This window comes from Protopterus annectens, chromosome 14.part0 (assembly GCF_019279795.1).
Source record: "Protopterus annectens isolate FY-2018-M chromosome 14.part0, PAN1.0, whole genome shotgun sequence".
NCBI lineage: Eukaryota > Metazoa > Chordata > Ceratodontiformes > Protopteridae > Protopterus > Protopterus annectens.
Window position 1 is genome coordinate 25,054,160 of NC_056748.1, and position 23,089 is coordinate 25,077,248.

Genomic DNA, 23,089 nt, shown 5'->3' on the forward strand with positions numbered 1-23,089 from the left:
AGGACAACTTGTTACGGCAGCCCGGATGGTAACGAAATATGATCAATTTTTGTATTAATGTATTCACTATGTTTCTTAATAGGGAATATCCTAGTAAATTGGTAGATGCATTTATTCAGGAAGTAACCAGTAAAAGATTGAATGGTCATTTTAAACCTATCTTGGATCAATCCAAGATCACTCATGATGTCATCAGTCCAATTTATAGTGATGTGTCTGTTGTGCAGCATGAGCAAAACTGTGGAATACATAATAAGTCTGACTTTACTAAAGCCCTAGTTATTACGTTTACTCAGGATCATAAGTTAATCAAAGATGTATTTGTAAAAAATTGGTCTATTTTAACAGAAGACCCCTATATAAGGAACCACATGAATGAAAAACTAAAAATTGTGTAAGGCAAGAGTTTTAAGGATATTTTTAAACAAGCCATCTATATGCCTGCCCAATTGAATTTAGGTATGACAAGGTGTGGGGCATGTCATTGGTGCCATAAAGTAAACATTGGTGACAATTTTTATCTAAGAAATATAAGATATTCCTTGAAAGGCAAATACAACTGCAATTCTAAGGCAGATGTGTATTTAGCTGTGTGCAACTCATGTCCAGTATTTTATACTGGAAAAACTGAGAAATGTTTTGTCCAAAGAATATATGAACATGAGTATGCTATAAAGAAAATAATCCAAATAATACTTTAGCAAAGCACATTTGTGAATGATTATGGCCATTGATCATGTGAATGTTGAAGAAAAACAACCATGGGGGGGGGGGGGGGCGCAGTTAGAGCTAAAATAATTAAAACGGCAAATCAGAGTACAGGCAGATAATTGGCCTGGAATTAATGAATGTAGCTCTATTGCACCAGTTTTAAAACTGAAAGCCCTGCAAAGAAAGAAAATTAATTAAGGTGCAATTCGTTATGAAGTTGTTTTATCTTCTTTATGTATGTACTTCCTATGCATTGTCTATGTAATTTTATGATTTTTTACATGTATTTATAATGTATTCATATGACATTTATAATAATAATTTTAACTACCCATTTACAGTCATATTTATTTGATATATTTGTAATACCTTTAGGGACATATGAGCAAATCCAACGTATTTTACTATTTTTAATATACATCTTAAACAATACTCAATACATCTACTTAATATTTATTAGGTTATTACATATGCATGTCAATCATATGGAGTGTCCAATGAAAAATGAAGTGGCAGTACAAAGGATGTAATGTAACAATTTTTTAAAATGTCTGATGAAGTTTAACATGGTTTTAAATGAAAGCGCTAACACAGTGTTTTATTTTTGTTAATAAAGTGTCTTTTGGAACTGGTGGAAAGGGGGAGCAGTGGTAGTTTGGGATTGGCAGATGTATTATAATGAGGCTATCAGCCAACTATCGGATCAGCAACACTACCAGCGCATGTGCTTGGGCCCAACTAGTATTTTCAAACAGGAAATAGATAATTTTCTTACTTTGGCTTGGGAAGACGATATCATATCTAAGCAGAATAAACATCACTTAACGGTGGTAAACCCTGCCAGACAAATCTTTCACATGCTACCCAAAATACATAAAAATTATGATAAACCTTTGGGTAGACCAATAGTGTTGGGGAGAGGATCCTTGGCAGAACCTCTCTCCGAACATCTGACAAAATATTTGAAACCTCTTTTGGCACATGTAAGAGCACAGATTCAGTGATACCACACAATTTTTGAACATAATAGATAACATGCAGTTGGAAAAGGGTTGGTTATTATGCACGTTAGATGTTAGTGCATTATATACAAACATTCCACACTGGGCAGGTCTATTAGCGTTGGAGTTTTGGCTCTCAAGAATTTCCCTATACTTAACAGGATTTATCACATTCCTCCTATGTCTAACAGAACATGTGCTGAACAAAAATGTCTTTTACTGTGACAATGTATACTACTTACAACTGAAGGGTACTGCAATGGGAACATCTTTCACTTGCATTTATGCGGATCTGTTCATGGGTTTTGTGGATCACCACTTAATATATGATGCCAGTCACAATTTATATCTTGGGGAGATTGACATCTGGCACCACGACTTAGATGATTGCTGGTTAATTTGGCATTCAGATGAGCAATATTTGAGCGAGTTCATTGAGTATCTCAATGAAAACAAATGGGGGATTCAATTTACACTTAATTACCATCTGGAGACCATCACCTTTTTAAATGTTGAGGTTAAAGCATTGGAAGATGGGTGCACTTTGTAGTAATGTTTACATGAAATATCCCCAGTTCTATAATTTGTTGCATGCTTCCAGTTGTCACCCTCCCCATGTTATAAAGAATATTCCCAAGTTTCAATTTTTAAGACTCAAAAGAATATGTTCGACTTTGGATAATTATACAATACAGGCAGGTGACATGGTTCAAAGATTCCATGACAGTGGTTATTGAAAACAAAATGCAGACTCAGTTATAGTAGGATGGTTGAACAAGTTAACAGAAATCAGACACTATCATACCGGGACAAAAGCCAAGTATCTAACTCATATTTCAGATTTATTATGGAATTTGGTGGTAATACTACACACTTGCAACAAATTATACATAAACATTGGGAAGTTTTGCACATGGAGGATAGATCAGCTACATTTCTACCACTTACATGTAGGCTTAGTTATAGGAGAGGAAAAAACATGGGTGGTTGGTTCTACCACTGCAAAAAGGGAAATAAGGTAGTTTGGAATACGATACAAACCAAACTAGATGGGTGCCCTTTAATGGGTTGTTTTTTTGTGAGGACACTACAGTTTTTGTAAGATGGTTCCTAAACAAAGTTCTTTTACTTCTTCCAATTGTTCCAAAGTGCATGACATTAAAGTTTTTGGTAACTGTGGCAGTGATTGGGTAATTTTCTTACTAAATTGCACTTGTTCTGCCTTTTATGTAGGGCAAACTTCTCTCCCTTTCAAACTTAGAATATCAGAACATATGAGCGATATTAAATGCCACAGAAGTACAAATGCCTTATATAAACATCAGTTGAAACATCCTTCTGCTATATTCAGGTTTACTATCATAGATAGAATTTATAAGCAAAATACATCACAAGAGGACTTGCATTGTTTTTTGAACTTTAAGGAACAGATGTGGATAATTAAATTAGGAGCATTTTTCCCTCCAGGACTTAATGGACAATTGTGATTGGTTATTTATGTGGTGCACTAATTGGATGTAAGCTAGGTAGCACTGATGAAGGCTGTATGCTGAAACTAGTATGCTTTTTCACCCTTTGGGTGTTATGACTAATGTATATTTACTAGTGGGAGTAAAAGCCCACAGTTATATTTTTATATAAACAAAAGACCACCATTCCTACTGGATGACTGCCATGACCCTTGACTTTTTCCCCCTCTCCCGGGTGACTATGGATACTGTGAAGAAAATAGGGGAATTAACCAGTTGATGGGGTTTGGAAGGGTTACGATGGTCATGGAGAACACTGAGAGAAAAGATAAAAATTAACTGAACTTGACCTTTTATAGCACAGCATGTTATCGAAAGTCAAATCAAGAGTGCTTTGTGTGACTGTTCATACAAGTACCTGACAGAAACGCAATACTGCTGTGCCCCATGTCTACTAACGCATCCGAGTTTGCTTAGGAATGCAGCTGGGTTTAACCACATCTTTAGTTGTGAAAATCCATGTATGTTACTGTGCGATGGAACTGATCAAACTAAATTATCCTTTGACTTCCTGAGATGTAACCATATAAGAGACTGGCTGTTATTTATACTACTGTCAGAAGTGCCATATAAGGAACATTTTTTTTTTCATAATAATAATGTCACCACTTCTAAGATAAAATACCAAAGACCAACCTGCTTTAGTTTTTTTTTTTTTTTTTTTTTTAACTTCAGCATAGCTTTGTTCTGTTTTACTAAAGGTTCAAATGAAATATTTCACAAAGCTGCAGTGGCAACATGGATATGTCCAAGAGAAAAACAGATTTCATTGCAAAGTTAACAAAAAATAATATACAAAACTTAAGTCACAATACATTAAAAATGTTTCCTTTAAGGGTTATGGATGCCAACACGGTTGTGTTAAGTTTGTGAAAGGTTAATAGGTATCACAAAAGAGTAATAGAGGCTCAGTAATAACTGAACTTAGTGAAGTTTATGAATGAACAGTGATCAGTGTTTTCCATAGTCAAAACTGTAACTTTACCATCCACATTTTAAATCACTGCATGTGGGAGATGATGTACAACTGCACATTTCCAGTTCCTCTTATGTCCTTTTTTTTTGGGGGGGGGGGGTTATAAATATAACTTTCTGTGCCAAAGCCAATCGACAGTGCATCTTAATACTGTGTTGATTGCATGTAGTCATTTATGAAGACAAGAACAGTAAAACACGCATGCTTAAAGCTTGACACAACACTATTCTGTAATAATATATACAGTAATTTTATTTATTTTTTTAAACAAAGGCTGGTAGCAGAGATGACATAAAATAAAGTGTAATGCACTTCTAAGTAAAATAATGTATCTTTAGTAAATAATTATATTCCTAAATCTTTAAGAACACCAACCAAAGTACCACGCAGCTAACAGAACAAAAATCCATTTTTCTGGAAAAATAACAGTGATAATTAATGTGCAATAACTGATTACAGAGCATCTAAGGTAGAGTAATCTACTGTTTGCAGTCCAAGAGTGTGCACAGTGCCTTAAATAATGCAGTTCAGCAAAATTAATTCTCTGTTAGGTGCCACCCTCCCTCAAAAAAGGCAAAGCTAAGAATTTAATTAGTACATTCTTTGCTCCACAGCACAGAGCCCAGTGGAAATCACAGTGGATAGGACAGCTGCATATTACAGAAGGGCCATTCTTTACAAACAGCCGCATGGATGGTTTTACATTCATTGGTTTCTCCAAAAGGATGCCAAAAATGTCAAAGGAATCCAGTTCAGTTTCAGGTGCAGAATTTCAGCAGTATACTGCTAGACATATACATGAAGTAACTTCCTTATTTACAAGTTTTAGTCCTACCACCCCTAAAACAATGCCTGGTCCCAAGTTCTTGTGTTAGAAGTAAGCAGGTTATATACAGTGAAGCCTGTGTCGATCTTTTGTGAAATTATCAGACCACAAAGGATGTCAGACCACTTTTATCTACTAGTAATAACAGTTAAGAACATTTTTATGAGCTATATACATATATTCTCATGTAACAGTGCACTGCACAAATGTACAAGTACTTGGTTTTACACTATACAGTTTGCAAAATATTTACAGAATAAAATAAGTTACTTTTTTTAACCAAAGCTGAACTGCAATACAATACACATATATACACACGCCCACCTATATACAAGTGTATATAGCCATTCATGATACACTTAGAGCTGTGTATAGATATTACAGGTATATAAAAGTCTCTTCAGGCAACTTTTTTTTGGTTGGTAATTAATTACATAAGACACACTGATCAGAGAACACCTGTCCACTGAACAGCACATCAATAAAGTTAACAGATATATTACTTCTTTTACAGCACTGGAAAAGCCCAGTTTAAAATATGTTACATGTCCTATCATTTACATACTATGAACTGTTAAGATATAATAAAAATAAATTTCTCCAAAAAATATTCTTGCAGTTCTCCATTTCAGGCATGCATTAATAGGTCTTATAAACCACAGACATCCTAGCATTGAAAATGCAGCAGTCACATAACCATACATTCCCGATCTCACACTTGTCACAAAATTATCCTTAGAGAAAAGGAAAAATCTCAAACAAATAAAACATCATAAATTAAACATTTTTTCAGCCTCAGCAAGCCACTCTAACATATGTTTGACTGCAGTCTTTATGAAGTTGGGTGCATTGTGCATTTATTAACTATTTTTATTACTTCAAAGAGGCTAGGAAGCCTTGTAGGTCATTCAGCCAAAAGCCATTTCTTATGATTTTAGCATCATTCCACCTGCTCCTCGTAGCCTGTATAATTTATAGACATTATTGCAATGAATATTATGTCTTCAAGAAAGACACACTCGTATGCACTCCCTTGTAGCCCTTATGCTTTCAAGTACTTTGTGTATACACAATGACATTATACAAAGACACTGTCCAAACACACAGGTATATATACATATAATTCATATACACAGAAAATTCTCATTTCCTCCATGTAGATTGACTTTTAGCAGTTGTCAGTTAAAAAAATCAGTATTTAGCCTGTGAAGCACGTTTCTTCTTGCTGTACAGTCCATGCCCAAATTGGTGGGATTTCCCAATTTTCCACAAAAACGAAAGGTGCTTTTTACTCTGATGCATGTTAAAGCTTCACAATGTTTTCTAAAGGACGATATTTTATTTAAATCCCAGTGCTTACCATGCCTTCAACCTTCTTTATTTTTTTCTAAAACTTGGTAAGACTGCACCATGCGTATAGACTCTCTAATCTCCAAATTTAGTTCCATCAATTTACAGCTGGCTTTAGAAAGGTCATGGTTAGGACCCACAACTGCAAAGCTTCCAGTCTGGCCTAATGTTTGATGGCGGAAATATATGTGAAGCAGGGTCTGAATGGGATCATCTTTTGTGCTTCCAAAAATGTCATTGGGCCAAACAGATCTGAAGGAGACAAAAGAAAAATTAACATATTTATTTTTAATGTAGTATGGAAAAAGAATAAAAATTGCACTACAAATGACTTTCAAAACCATGTAAGGTTATAAACAGATTTCCTTCTTTAAAAAGCCTTTAAATGTCATGTTTCGGATTACCATGAAAACGTGCGATGGAAAAGGAGCTTATTAGTTTACTTCAAGTTCATGCTGCAGCCATGTGACTGATATTACAGTCACCCCTATGTCAATGACAACATAAATAAACATACATATTTTTTTAAAAATATACAGGTTCAACGGCTACCTAAAATGGCAGGTTAAAAACAATGAACAGTACTCTGGAATGCTATACTATTATGGAAAGGGCAATTCATGAAGACTTTTGACAGTAAAACATAAGCCAGAAGTGTACAACATACACTGGCCTTTTTTTCTAATCAGCCTTTTCAGTCATAACAAAGCATATTTTATAGGTCTTCTATAACTATTGGGTGTCTGTGCCACAGTACTTCCCAACACAGAATTCACAAACAAAAACGTGTTCACAAACAGAGATGTGTATCTGTCAATAAGTATTAAGTGGGCCAGAGTCTGAAATTAATGGTGTACTGAGCATGACAGTGACATGACAGCACTCAGGGGAAGGTAAGGGGATGACAGAACAGCCTGAGCACCCTGTAGACAGGCAGAACTGTTGCACCAGAAGGAAAGAGGCATTATGAAAGATGGTGCAGCAAACTGTGTGCCCAGTAAGTGAAAGAAGTCTTAAACGCTTGGGAGTGGTGTGTGAATCCCAGTCTATGAAAGGATAAGTCCTTGCATTTATGTACAATTCTTTAGAATCACACTACATATTGGTCATGGGTGGGAGGAATGGCAAATGCTATGCATGTGTATTGTGACTTACTACATAAAAAGAAGCTGCAGCTCTGAAGGGAGAACATTACACAATGTACACCTTCTGTATCCAGCCAAAGGTGTGGGCATAAGCTACCTACTGCTTTCTGCTTCTCCTCATCTGTATCACATTTAAAGTTAACTGCCACATTATAAGCACCTACCAGGCTCTGCTGCAGGAATTTCAGCCTATGCATGCATGCATGCATGTCAGCATACAGCTGAGATGTTGCAGTATTTCCCTCCCTCTGCCCAATGACTTCACTCCAACACCCAATTAACCAATTTGCTCCATGAAGGCAAGAGATGGGCATCTCTAGGCTAGGGGAGAATGCTTGCCTGAAAAGTTCAGTCTGTTCATTTGTTCCTCCAGCAGTGAGAGTTTTGAGGTAGAAGTGGGCCAGATGGTAGGTGGTTCTGTGGAGTGGCTTATCCTGAAGCTCTCTCCTCTTAGCAGCTTTCTTGAGCCCCAAACTCCTGTCCAGCCTCAGTAAGGTGTGTGAGCTTACACACACACATACACACACACACTTTGTGCTGCTTAGCACTGCAAACTTCCTGGAAGCATTTGTTCTGCAGGCTTATGTTTCATGGGTGCAACAGCAGGGCTCCCACAAGATGTCAATTAAGTGGTGAGACATAGCCACCTCTCTCATCTTCAGGATGGGCTGCTCACTTCCATCCTTCCCAGCTTGTCCATGCCAGTTTGTTGCTGCTAGTTGAGCACGATCCATATGGTACACAGTCAGGGCTCCACCCTCTGTTCCAGGGTGGTGAACTGCATTTTATCAGACAAATGTAGTGTACTTTCTTTTCTGTTTACGTAATGCATATAATATGTAGGAGCTAGCATCATAAAATATCTGGTACTTTAAGGTCAGGGATTAAGTCAGGTTCCCTAATTTTAAATGAAGTGTCAGATATTCCATGTATTACACAAAAAAGAAGTTATGTTCTTACCATAACGTTCTATCCGAGTAGTAGACTTCATTCTTCTGCACATATGGGTATACGGATCCGATTCAGATCCGGGCCGGCAAAACTTTTCAAGCATCAGCTCCGAGCTCCAAGCTCCTCCCTTACCTATATTACATCACTTCCTCCTATCTAGCCCCTGATCGAGTTTGCTGACACTAAATGGCAACATAACCACAATCCTAAACAGGAAAAACCTGAAGAGTGAGGGGGATGGAGGGAGGGAAGGTGCAGAAGAATGAAGTCTACTACTCAGATGGAACATTATGGTAAGAACATAATGTCTTTATCTGAAGTAGTTGACTTCATTCATTCTGCACATATGGGAGAGAGTCCCCAGCTACTATTATTCCTGGGAGGCCCTTATGGAAGGATATTTCTTTGCACCGCAGAGCCAAAGGATGCTCTCCCTCTAGAAATAAGATCCAATTTATAATGAGAGATGAATGTGTGTGAAATGGCCCAAGTCGCTGTCACACAGATATCGTCTAACGGAACTCTTGACCAGAAAGCTGCAGAAGTGGCCATTGCTCTAGTGGAATGAGCCTTCAATACACCAGGAGGAGATAAAACCTTTGTACTTATAAACCTGTGCAATACAAAGAGTGATCCACCTTGCTAAGGACACTTTCAAAACTGCTTTGCCCAAAAATGGTTTAGAAAAAGAGACAATTGATCCAACTTCCGGAAGGGTTTAGTCCTATGGAGGTAAAAACTAAGCTGTCTATAGACATCCAATAAATGAAGCTTACATTCACCTCTATTTTGGAAATTTGGGAAGAAGACTGGCAAATTTATAGACTGATTAATATTGGTTGCTGAGGACACCTTGGGAAGAAAGGAAGGGTTTGTACGCAGCGATACCCTATCCTTGTGGAAAACCAAATAGGGGGGCAAGGAGGATAAGGCCTGCAACTCTGAAACTCTCTTGGCTGAAGTGATGGCGACCAAGAAGGCTGTCTTCCACGACAAAAACTTCATCAGAACTGAACCAGCTGGCTCGAAAGGGGGCGAGGTCAAAGCCTGAAGGACTAAAGTCAGATCCCAGGGGGGCACTGTTTCTTTAACTGGTGGTCGCAATAAAAAAGTGCCCTTCAGGAAAGCTTTACACAATTTGGCAGAAGCCAGAGCAACCTTATTATCACCCATATGAAAATTAGAGATGGCAGCCAGCTGAACCTTGATAGTGGAAGCACTTGCGCCTGATCGAAAATGATCGGCCAGAAAATCCAGTATGACCGGAACGGGGGCTGTAAACAGGTTCGGATATGCAAAAACGTCTCCACTTGCTATTGTAGAGTTTCCTAGTGGAGGCTTTAAGAGAAGCTACCAGAATATTCTTAACAGGGGACGAAAGTCCGGGAGTCCTGATGATCATGGGAACTGGAGCAGCCATGCTGTCAGCTTGAGACTGTCCAGGTTAGGCAGGGGCAAGCCCGACGGGTGAGAAATCAGATCCAGGCATGGATCTAGAGTCCATCGAGGAGCCAACAGGTGAGACCATAGGAAGGGAAACCACACGACGCGGCCAGAAGGGAGCTATGAGAATGATTTTGCACTGCAGCCGGCAAGCTCTCTGAAGGAACTTCGGAATAAAAGTAACGGGGGATAAGCATACAGTAGCCAAGGAGGCCAAGCATGGACTAGAACATCCCTGGGGACACCCCCCCGGAGGGGGGATCAGAGCGAAGAAGTTACTGCACTTCGTATTGGACGGAGATGTGAAGAGATTGCAGCAAGGTTGACCCCAAACACGGAAGATCTTCTCCGCTACTGATTGTTTCAGAGACCACTCGTAAGGCAGAAGGATTGCCCTGCTGAGACTGTCCGCTAGAATGTTGGAGCATCCCAGGATATGCGTTGCTATGAGAAACCGGCTGGTGGATATGGCCCACTCCCAAACCCTCATGACCTCGTGACAAAGGGGGTAGGATCAGGTCCCTCCCTGTTTGTTTATATACCAGACTACAGACATGTTGTCTGATTGAATGGCTACCGTCCCCGGAGGTAGGACAGGGTGGAAGCCTCTCAACACTAAAAGCACTGCCCTCATCTCCAGGACAGTGATGTGTAGCTTGGTCTCTGGAGGGGACCACATGCCTTGGACCGTTCTTCCCAGGAAGTGCCCCCCCCACCTGAGCTGTGAAGCGTCCGTGGTCACCGTGGCTTGAGCCGGAGGGGCTAGAAAGCTGCGCCCCACGAAAATGTCTGCTGATTGAAGCCACCACTGGAGTGACGTTCTGCATGTCCAATTGATTCGGATGTGGAAATTCATCGGAAGGTCTAACCAGGACCATTGAACTGCTAGATTCCACTGAAGGACTCTCATGTGACGACGTGCAAGAGGGAGGATAGAGATTGTGGCTGCCATCGAACCCAGAGCCTGAGAACATCGGCTGCTGTGACTACCGAGTGATCCAAGATCACAGATACATGGAGTCTGATATTTTCTATCCTTTCCGGGGTGAGAAAAATCTTTGAATCGAATCCAACCTTGCCCTGATGAAGTCTATGATCTGAACCGGAGCGAGGTGGGACTTGTTGACATTGATCGTGATGCCTAACTTGTGAGCCAGACCGAAGAAGTAGCGTAGGGCCTGACACAAGAGACATTTGGTGGATGCAGCGAAAAGCCAGTCGTCTAGGTAGGGGAATACCTGAATGCCCTGAAGTCTCAGGTGAGCCGCTACGACAGTCATAACCTTGGTGAACACACTGGGGGCTGTGGTGAGACCAAAGGGTAGGGCTCTGAATTAAAAGTGACAGGCCCCTAGCCGAAAGTGTAGAAACCTCCTGGAGCTCCTGTGGACCTTGATGTGATAGTAAGCATCCTGGAGGTCTAACAGGCACATCCAGTCGCATTCTCTCAGAAACTGTAAAATGGACTGTAGAGTGACCATCCGGAATTTTTGTTTCTCTACCGACAGGTTGAGGATAGACAGGTCCAGAATGGGCCTGAGTTCCCCTGTCTTCTTTGGCACTAAAAAGATCCTGGAGTAGATGCCTGATCCGGATTGATCTGGGGGGACTGGCTCAATGGCTCGTTTTTGTTGCAGCTTCGAAACTTCTAAAGCTGCAGCCTCCCTGTGAGCGGGTGGAATATCTAGAAGACGTGCTGGAGTTATGGGACATGAAATGAAGGGGATAGAATATCCTCTGGATATGATGTTTAACACCCAGGTCTGCAGTAATGGATTCCCATGCCGCTGGATGTAAAGAAAATCTTCCCCCGACTGCCTCCAGAGTAGAGCAGCCGGGCAACCCCTCAGGGTTGCTGTGCGGGTCTGTTGGAAAAAGGTTCCCTAAACCCGAAGTTTCTGGGACCCCCTCTGGGACGGCGTCGGTCTTGTCCCCCTCTGCCTCTGGTGGACGAATATTCCTGAGTGTCACAAAAGGACTGTGATTTCCGGAACCACATCTTCTTTTTCCCCTTTTGGTTCCTGGAATAGGACCTCTGGGGGTTAGAGAAGCGGATTCTGACGGCTGACAAAGTCTTTCCGTCCTTCTCACTCTGGGTTAGTGTGTCATGTACAGTCTTCCCAAAGAGGGATGATACATCTAAAGGGGCGTTGATGAAAGACGCCTTAAAGGGGTCCGCAAAATGACACAACCTGATCCTGGCATGACGCCTCAAGGCAATGCCTGTACCAGCGGCTCCCTCCATAGCATGAGAGAGGAGACACATAGAGGTATTAGTTACTGATTTCAGTGTAGTCATCTTTGCAGTGAAAGACTGCTTGTCCTGCTGCGACAGAGACTCCGGGGGCGACTCAGTTAATTCCGATATAAGGTCTCACTGCAGTCAGATAACATGTGCCAAGTAATTCAGCGCACGAATAGAAAATGTCGCTGACGGATACATGCGCTTCCCAAAATGATCCATCGACCTGGACTCTCTGGTGGATGAACCGATGAACTCTCCTGTGCCAGTTCCTTCTTTGTGGTAGCTGCAACCACCAAAGTGTCTACCGGGGCTCCTTTAGACCATGCCTGCCTGTCTGACGACGGGGAAAGAATTTTGTCTGGCCTTTTGGGTATAGGCTCTACGGTGTCATGATCCTTCCATGCCCTAGTGGTGATGAGGTCCACCAAAGGGTCCACTGGAGGGGAGACCCAGGAAGTAGATGGGCCCGTGCCAAAGGCCTCCAGGAATATGGACTCATTCGCACAGGGTTTGGGGGCTGACCAACCTCCTCTTTGGCGGAGGATCTCCATAATGTCTCCGAATGAGACGTCCTCGGTAGGTGATCTGGGGGAACCCTCTCCTTCATCCAAGTCCGTATCAGTGCTAATGGACTCAGGGGAGTCCAAGTGCCTCCTCTTACACTTGCGCTTACAAGGTTCCTCTCCAGTGGGACTCTCTGGAGAGGATTCGTAAGCCTCCGGGGGTTCCCTGAGGGGAACAACCTGGGGTTGCTTTGGCACAGGCTGTCCCTGAGATTGGGTAATGGGAGCAGAATCCAAAATCAGAGGGGTCTGGGTAGGATCCGAGTAGGTGAGCTGTGGTCTCAACCCCTGGGAGAGAACCCTTTCCACTGCCCCGAACGCCGATGGAGAGCACACCTCCGTAGAACGCAAGGATGAGGCTCTCCCCGGCACCGAAGCAGGGATCAGAGCCGACTGCGGGGAAGTCTGGGCACCAAGGATGAGATCCGAAAGAGCGAGATCTCGACCCTCGGGTCCAACTCCCCGACCACGGCTCCAAGAGTCCCCTGGATCTAAGATCGGATCCGAGGAACTCAAGGTGACAGCCGGCGTCAAGGACACAAGAACCATCGGCACTGATCCAACAGCTCCGAAAGGTCCCGGACCAGAGAACCCTAAAGCGTCGGATCAGGGAAGGAGTAACAGGGTGGAACATAGTTGAAGAAGGACCCTCTCCAATGGGAGAGGGCCCTGGTAAGACCCCCATCTGAATCTGGTTCTGGATGAACGAGATCTCGACCCTCTGGTCCAACTCCCTGACCACGGCTCCAAGAGTCCCCTGGATCCAAGATTGGATCCGAGGAACTCAAGGTGACAGCCGGCGTCAAGGACACAAGAACCATCGGCACTGACCCAACAGCTCCGAAAGGTCCCGGACCCGAGAACCCTGAAGTGTCAGATCAGGGAAGGAGTAATAGGGTGGAACATAGTTGAAGAAGGACCCTCTCCAATGGGAGAGGGCCCTGGTAAGACCCCCATCTGAATCTGGTTCTGGATGAACCTCCTCATCAGCCTGTCCATATCAAGGTCGGAGACACTCCGAGTCGACCTGGAGGAAGCGACCGACTCGGGTCTGGGCCGGATCTGAGGGGAGTGCCTCGGCTTCGATGACTCTGTCTGCTCCGGTGAGAAACGGGGAGAGTGGAGCCAAGGAAAATGAAACCTGGGTACCTTTGAAGAGGGGCTGGAGAAAGACTCCCTGTCCGGTGATCTTTTTCTGGGTCTGTCCCTCTGTTTGTGGTGCTTCTCCTTCTCCCTTCTGTCCCTACCTCTCTGGGACGACTCCGATGAAGCAGGCCTGGTGGGAGGTTGAGTCCCTGCCTGCACAGTGTCACTGGCTGGGGAGGAAACAGAGGCAGACTCGAGGGCAGAAGCTGGTAGCAGATCCTTAGCCACAAGCTTAGTCCGACGATCCTTCAACACCCTAGGGTTAAAGCCTGAACAAATGTCGCAGGATGCAGACAGATGGGCGACCCCTAAACATAGAACACACAGAGTGTGGCCATCGGCTGGTGAGAGCTTATGACCACACTCTGTGCACTTCTTAAATAGAACATTAGGCTGTTCAGCCATAGTAGAGACAGTAAAAGCCCTAACGGCCCACTCACACACACACTTAACAGGGATTAGGTCTAGGTGGGAAACCAGTATCACAAACAAAACACTTATAACTTTTTTTTTTTTTTTACAACTAACACGACAACCAAACGCGAAGGGAGGAAAAAGGGAAAGGTACTCACACTCAACTATCACAAAAAGACCAAAAAACCTTACCACCTTGCTTAGAGCTCAGAGACCACGATGCTGACTCTTACAGCGGCAAATGAGACCTGGGGCTAGATAAGAGGAAGTGATGTAATATAGGTAAGGGAGGAGCTTGGAGCTCAGAGCTGATGCTTGAAATGCTTGAAAAGTTTTGCCGGCTCGGATCCGAATCGGATCCGTATACCCATATGTGCAGAATGAATGAATTCAACTACTTCAGATCTAAGATCCCTTGACTCCAGCTGCTGTTTTATCATTTACTTTCCCATTCAGTTTAATGGGATGTGGTAATTGTGTTATCAATATAAATTGCATACTGAATAGAGCTTTGTGGGTTTTTTTTTAATGAATGGGCTACCTCATGAAAGATTTTCTACTCTAGACCTCTGATCAATTTTAACATTTCTTTTTACACTGTCAGACAAGTTGACAATATTATTTTAATAGCATTATATTAGACTATATTATTTTTTTATAGTTTAGTTATATTCTTAGGTAGTTTAATCTGGTTTACTAACATTTTGTCAACTCATCCTACAATAATTTAAGTTTTTCTATTTTTATACTGTGAAGTATAACTCAAAAATGCAAAAATATAAAATTCTTTATTGCAAAAGGGGCAAGCCCTCTGCACTCATTCAAACAGGAGGCTTTGACCCCTACCCCCTTACTTCCACATACCAACTTCCATAGACATAAAACAACAAAAAAAGTGTAAAACCTCACTACACTGCAGGTCTGGCTCGTATGATATAAGTTAATGAAGTTTTGATGAACTCCAGTAAAAATAAATTGTGAAAGTGCTGTTTGCACCAAATATATTCACCAGAGTGGTCAAAATGCATTTAATCTTACTTAGCTTTCCAAGGTCAGGTGCATTTTGTCAATAATTGCATTTTCACATTTTCTGGAAGAGGTCTTTTTTACATTTTAGTTTTTACCGAGTTAAATATGCAAAAGATGCCAATAAATGTTCTGATGTCATCTAAAGTACGGGTGTATATAAATAAAATGTGTATATCCAGAAATCTATAGGTATTTATTACATCCTTACGTATACATGCAAACACACAAATACATAGATATAATTTTTAATCTTCAGTGTAAAAATTCAGAAATGGAAACTCTTGACCAGATAAAACTCCAACCTTTAACGTCTGAAACATCTAACCAGAGAAGTGTTGAAAGACTACAATGTAATGTGACATAAAATTATAACATCGTACTACAGTGCAACAACTAACTTGAAAGAAACCATACTAACTTAGACAGCAAATCTTGACTGCTATTATCATGACACACACACACACACACACACACACACACACACACACACACACACACACACACACCTTAAATAAAAAAGTAATGAAACAGACAGCTGCGAGATATTAAGATGCAAGATACAAACTTTTCCCACCATAACTTCTACTGGAAGGATGTGCCCTCCCATTATTTTATTCCAAAAGAAAGTCTGACCACCACCAAAGAAAACTGGAACATTAAAATCTCCAGAAACCAAGTTACAACTTTTCCTTTGACACCATGTGATTTAAATCTAAGAAAAAGTTAATATGGGCAGGCTTGGCTTCAACGTACAGAGAAAAGGAGCCCTGACTAAGGAGCTTAGAAAACCAGATCCAATTAAAGCTACAAAGCCTGTGTAGAAATGATACTTAAATTACAGAAAACTGTAACCTTACAAGAATTAACATATTCAGACAGCCATGCGCTACTGACACTGTAAAGTGTATAAAGTGCGAAATTTTGAGTACTTTAAAAAAACTAAACCATCAAAACTACAAAACAAAATACAATAATTTGCATGGCCTGGCTCTATGATGCAGAGGAATGAAGCTCTTACTACGAAATAGGGGGCAGGGATTTGAACAGCGGCCACAGCATGGTAGTAGCAATGCAGAGATGTATCCCACTTGCCTCTCTAGTAAAAGAAGAGCATGCAGATGGTTGACGAACATGCAGTTTCTTCAGTGGACATAGAAGAAAACTCCCTATGTTCAACTGAAAAGCTATGGCTGCTTACTGGTAAAGTCCTTTGTGGAAGTGAAGGATGTCCAGTCTGGTCAGCCCACTTCATGTGCACCTTTCACTCTGTGTCCACTGGAAATGTAGAGTTAAAGTGAAAACCCTTGAACCATCCCTAATAACTGTCTGCATAATAGTCCCCTCCTGGCAGACTCGAAGTTGGAATAGATGGGCTGAATGGGCCAAGGGGACAGACGATGAATGGAAAGCTGGGGCAGTGATTAAAAAAAATAATAAAATACAAGACACTACAGAGCAGGACATTATTAAACCATAAATAAAGCTCCTAAACCTGCCAGACAGTTCTCGAGCAGATTTCTACAAGATGCAAAAATCAGCTAAATCGTTCTATTTTAAAACTAGCTTATTTACTCACAATGCAATATAGCAGCTCTGATGGTACAGAAGGATAAATCCCTGATTAGTGTCTAGACTAGCAGAGTTCACTTAGTGGCTCAGGCACCTGACAGACATGGCAGGAAATGTTCAGCAAAACCATACTAGGGGGGCACTGACACAACCCCTTGGATGAGAGGTGACAAATGTATGGCCTAAGGACAGATGCTAGGGTCACCATGCCACTGCCTGGTGGCAACCATCAAAAAGAGAGTGGAAAGGTGTTCACTCACATGGGTAAGGCATTACGGCTCTCTATGGTGACAAGGCCCTTGCATCTATGCACCCAGCAGCAGGGTTAGCCATTACAAACTTTCCCATTGTCAGGATATTGGTGACAGCATAGAGCACTCCCATGGCCTCCTAAACAATACCCTCCAGAAAGCTCTTGCCATGATCCTGGGTGAAATTACAGGTAGGGGAACAAATAGGATGTATCCGACTGGATGCAGGCTTAATGGTCGGCAGCAGACCTCTCAAATGAATCACGGACAAATCTCAAGAGAATCAGGAAAAATACAGAAACAAACAAGAACCATCAGGGGCACTTTAGTAATGACAAGATGCTGACAGCATAAGAGAATGTGGATTAATACATATTTAAAGTTTATAGCTCTAATTATTGTCACTATTTATTAAGAGTAATTCAGTACCTCTCCTCCAAGTGTTACCAATTTTAGGAGGGATTAAGAGGGCCACAGATTCAATCTGAGTCAAAATCAGGGATGTCCCTGAAAGCAGAGGACCGCTGACAGTCAACAAGCAAAAAGAGTCACTATTCCCAAATGGGCACCTCCAAGTCATTTTAACTACGCTAAAACTATACCCAAGCAAAAAGATGAAAACAAAACGGAATAAATAATGTCTGCTTTACCTAACAATTACTTGACATAAAATAACCACTATAATAAATTAGTATCATAAACAAAGAATCAAGCAAATGATTTCCTCCATACCAATTCAAACTCATACTGGAAGACAATTAGTATAATTTAATAAAATTCTGCAATTATTAAATGTCAACATACAAATAAATGGAATTCACTCATCCAAATATCCAAAAACAAACTCTGGCAGAGATATCTAATATCACCCTCATTATTCATCTTTACTCTACCACCTTTTTTAAACTCAATAAAATTCTTCTGTCACACCTACCAATCTAAGAAATACCTGCCAAGATGTTTTACATCTATTACAATGACATTAGAAATAATGAACTCACTTCAGCTATTTTGCTAATTTAGCCCAAAAATTAAAAAACATTATAGTTTACAGGCAGATATATAAATAAATTAATGTCCTGGCACATTTAACATACTGTGCATCCAAAATTCCTTAATGTCCAAAAACTAAAGTTTTTTTGGTAGGTGATATCACACAAATGTGAAGAGTGGAGTTTTTTTTAAAACCAAATTCAAGCCTGTATAAATCAAATTCAATCTCTTGCCACAAAACTAAATGTAATGAAGATGATGTCTTTTTTTTTGCATTTCAAATGAAACGATCCCTTCATATCTAAAATTTACCAAAATTTAAAAAGAGAAAAAATAAGTGAACATAGACGTTGGGCTGACCAGAAGTGATGAAATAATTTTTACTTGCCAAAAACTGATTTTACAATTACAGCAGCTTTCAGGCTACCAAAGTACTTCAATGGGCTCCTGACAAAGGGTTTCTGCTAGCCCAAAAGCTCCAGTAACTGCAAACTCTATACTGGACCAATAAAAGGTACTACATCATGCTTGTGTTCCACTGTCTCTCTATTTTCTGTTAGTAGTCCAGCATAGCATTTCTGATTTTTTTTCTACCACATATACTTTGGGTCAATAAGTTCCTGATCAAGAAAACTAAGTAGCTTTAACAAACGGAATCTATTTCCCATTCTTCCTTTTACTGAAGAAGCAAATGAGCCTACAGAACTATACAAATTCATAATCTGTTTCAAGTCTGTTTAAGAATAACAACTGGACATCTTGCATTACAACTTACAAATATCTGAATAAGGATTTTACAACACATTAGCTAACACTAAAATCAGCTTTTGTTTACTGGTGTTTGTATTCAATATACAACGTAAAATGTAAGGTGCGTCGCTTTAAGGTCCACAATCTCCCAGTATAATCTAGTTTTCTCTAAATTGGTCTTACTGGGCATAATAAAGCATTATTTTAGTTTGCAACAAACAATTTAATTTACTAACATTTCTAATCAATGATCCAATTCAGAATTAACGCCAACCAAACTACTATTTTTTCAAGATCTTACTTGTATCCTTCAAAGAGTCTATTAAAAGACTCCTTACTGGAGATCCTACATGTTCACAAAACTTTAGGCAGTTTACCTACTTGGTCACAACACTGCTGAAGGGAATGCTAAACAATGAAGGACTGGTGCAAAAAAGACAAAGGAAATAATAATAATAAACATTCTAGCACAAAATACACAATTAAATGCAGATAATATATTATTTACTGGCTCCACCAAGGCTATCATTGGAAGAAGTTTGACTAGTACAAATGCCACATACAACTATTAATGGACAAACTAAATAAATGGAATCAGTCTATTAACCATTTGCCTTCCAATACTAGGGGTGTATATTCACATCTACAATGCAACTAGAAAAGACTGTATCTCTTTTATCAATAATAAAGAAAAAACAGAAGAGAAGGGGGAATATTTGTTTTTCAAGTGCTAGGGAAGAGAGTCTCTAGGTTAGGGATTTGCAACTGTGTTATCACCAGATCATTTCTTTGAATATTAATGTTTATTCCTGAGATGGCTAAATCATTCTCTGTTGCGAATTCTTTTTCTTTCTGTACATATATTACAGCTAATCATAACTTATTATTTTAGTATCACGGTATAGGAACTACAAGGCAAGCAAGTCTGAAGACCATGTGTGCCTTGCCAAATGCCATCCTCAGGATGTATGCCTCACTTCCAGGAGGAAACAAAAATATATCAGGCTTGGGATGATCTTGCAGGTATCCATGCATTTGACAAAATTAGTTATGAAAGAGGCAAGAGCGTCACTCTACTCAACATGCAAGGGCAATTTGGGACTTTCAAGATGGCTGCACATTGATCAACAGCATAATTTCCGCTCTCCTAGTGTGTGAGAGAAGAAACAGAGACGGGCCAGCAGCTCTTCCAGATTTAGTAAATGTACTTACTGCCTATTAACTACACTGCCAGAATGCTAACAAAGAAGAAACTTACAGAGCCTGAAAAAAAAATGATCATCTAGAAAAGGTGAAGAGAAACCACGGACATGGAAGACCCCCTGCAGCTGTTCAGTAAAAAGCAGTTCAAGCACCATCTTTGGTGCAAGAAATTACTTCCAGTAACATACAGGAAAAACAATAAATCAAATGTGCTCAGAGCAGATTAAACCAAATGAAACAGTGAAAGAGTAGATCAACTCAAATAAAACACTGGAAAAAAAATGGAAGAAGCTTTAAGCAGCTATTCAGATGAACTGATAAAACAGCAAACAGAGTTGGAAATGAAGAAAAGGCTCGCCGAGTATGAAACTGCTCAAGCAGAGTTGTTTTCAAAAAATGGTAGAGTTAGAGCACACAGGGAAAAATTAGAATTTCTGCTATGCCACAGAAACTGGAAGCAACAGACTGTATTAATTTTATGAAAGCACAAATAAGCAACTGGACTGGTATTCCACAGCAGGGCTTGTTAATTAAAAGGGCAAGTGTATGGTCCAAATCTGGTCATGAGAAAGCAGCCAAAGACCTATATTAGTGAAGATGCAATCATACCAGCAGAAAGATTTCATCCTGACAAAATTGTGGCAGAAGGGAAAAGTATTAAAAATTGGAGACAGTACAGTGTTTGTGTAAAATGATTATTCATTGTACACCTGGCAAAAGATAAGCAAATTTATCTCCACAATCAGGGAGTGTCGAGGAGCAGGTGTGAGCTTCAAGCCGATATATCCAGCTGTCCTCAGAATACTTTTTCCTGGAGGATCAAAGTCATTTTTGATGCAGAACAGGCTAATGAAGAAATACAAAAGTTTGTCAATCAAAAGGTGAGCTGCCAAACAGAAGGGGACTCTGCTTCTCACTATTCTGATAATAACTCTCAAAGAAACTTTGCCAATGAACCTTTTTCCAATGTTTCAAAAGAAAATGCTTGACAGAGAAAAAAAGAAACGCAGGAGTTTACTAGAAAAATCAGGAGTTCCTTGGACTTCAGCCAGTCCGGGGTTAGAAGATGGAGATGAACAGGAAGAAGACCAGAAACACTGAATTTAGTGAATAAATGTAAGATTATAAAACATCCTTCACATCTGTGAAATACGGCTTGCAAGAAAAAGTGAAAAGATTGGATTTTTGTTGACTTTGTTAAACTTGTGGTGGAATGAAAAGCACATACCCCACATCATGTCATTAATGTTTGGAAAGACACCAAAGAGAAAGGAAAAAATAACTATGCAGAATGATTTTTGTTCTTAACGGTATTTGTATAAAATATTTCACAATATAAATTGCATGATATATAGTAAAGCAGTTTCAGTTATTGCTGTATGTGATAAAGACAGTAAAAAAAGCAAGTTCCTTTTTTTCTTTTCTAGTTTTAAGAATTGGAGGCATTGCAATATAGAAAAAGAAAGGAAAGGATGGATAAAAGCATATTTAAGTTAACATGCTATACTCTTGGGTTGTTCAGGTGGGGGATGGGGTGTAAAAGTGCACAGATTATAATACATGTAGGATTAATATATGTTTTCTCTTACTTCTTGATTAAGTTTATTGGCTTAATCTAACAACATGTTTACTGAGCAAGCAAGTAAACAAAAAGAATACCGAATGTAATGAAAAGTTTTCTTTTAGCAACCAAATGTAAAGTTGTGAGAAATCTGTAGCTGAGGGCAGATGTACATTTTATTCTTAGGTTTCCATGGAAACAAGCTGACTGGTATGCAATAAAAGCCAGAAGGCTAAAAGTTCATGTTTTTTGAAAAAGTACATTTGTGTACACTTAACATAAATGTAGATGTTCGAGTGTATTCACTGTTGCAGTCATTACATTTGGGTTATCTGCTTGCAGGTAGCCCTCAGTCGGCCTGATTAACAAAGTCTTGGGTCCTGCGTCAGTTGCTGTCCCTTCGTCCATGACATCAGGTCATCAGGGGTATAAAACATGCAGCCAACGCCATTACATCAGTTTTTCTTGCCCCCAGATGTCAGGTGCCCCCCAATTGGAAGCAATTAAACATAAAAGCACAAAGATATACCTCCAACAAAAAAGCAAATACACTAAAAAGGCTTTTAAGCATAGTAAAGGAAAGTAGAGGTATAGCCAAAAGAAGTTAGGGGGCTGGAAGGGTAACCAGGACTGGAACAGTGAATACACTCGAACATCTACATTTATGGTAAGTGTACACAACTGTACTATGTTCTTCATGTTTCACTGTTGCAGTCATTACATTTCGGTAGATTCCCAAAGCTATGGTTGGGAGGAGGAATTTAGATAGCATTAGGGCCCGCTATAAGGCCCTGCAAGACTGCAGTGGCAAAGCCAGCTCTGGATTTAGAAAAAAATTGGCAAATGATACTGCTTGGTGAAAGTATGTACAGAACTCCTGGTAGGGACACCTCTGAGAAAGGCTGTAGAGGTAGATGCAGCCCTGGTGGAGTGAGGTCTGATCCCCTGGGGGATAAGTTTTCCATGGTGATATAGCAGAAATGAATGCAATGGCTTATCCATTTAGAAATGGTTTGCTTTGAAATAGCCTTCCCCTTGGCCCCTGCAGCAAATGCCACCAGCAGTTGTTCCGATTTCCTTTGAGGTTTAGTCCTGTCAACATAGAATGTAAGTTGTCTGTGCACATCTAAGGTATGCAGTATCCATTCCCCTTTATTCTGTGGATTGGGAAAAAAAGGTTGGCAAATGAATGGACTGATTAAGAGCCACACTGGATACCACCTTGGGCATGAAGGATGGATTGGTTCTGGGGGACACCCTGTCCGCATGAAAGATGATAAAAGGCTCCACTGCCATAAGGGCCTGTAATTCAGATACCCTTGTAGCAAAAGTGATTGCTAAAAGGAAAGCTGTTTTCCAAGAAAGAAATTTTAAGTCTGCAGTAGCAGCTGGCTCGAAAGGAGGTAGAGTGAGTTTCTCCAAGACAAAATTAA

The 23,089-nt window shown here is 40.4% G+C and overlaps 1 protein-coding gene across 1 annotated transcript in view; it reads right to left on the reverse strand.

The window, feature by feature from the left end:
* Positions 1–4,448: 4,448 nt before the first annotated feature.
* Positions 4,449–23,089, reverse strand: part of FRYL (FRY like transcription coactivator) — a 3,917,685-nt gene continuing 3,899,044 nt past the window's right edge. The window contains exon 62 of the mRNA XM_044055727.1: positions 4,449–6,645. Within this exon, the coding sequence (XP_043911662.1) occupies positions 6,411–6,645 (235 nt within the window). The 3' untranslated portion in view covers positions 4,449–6,410. The remainder of the gene's footprint in view (positions 6,646–23,089) is intronic.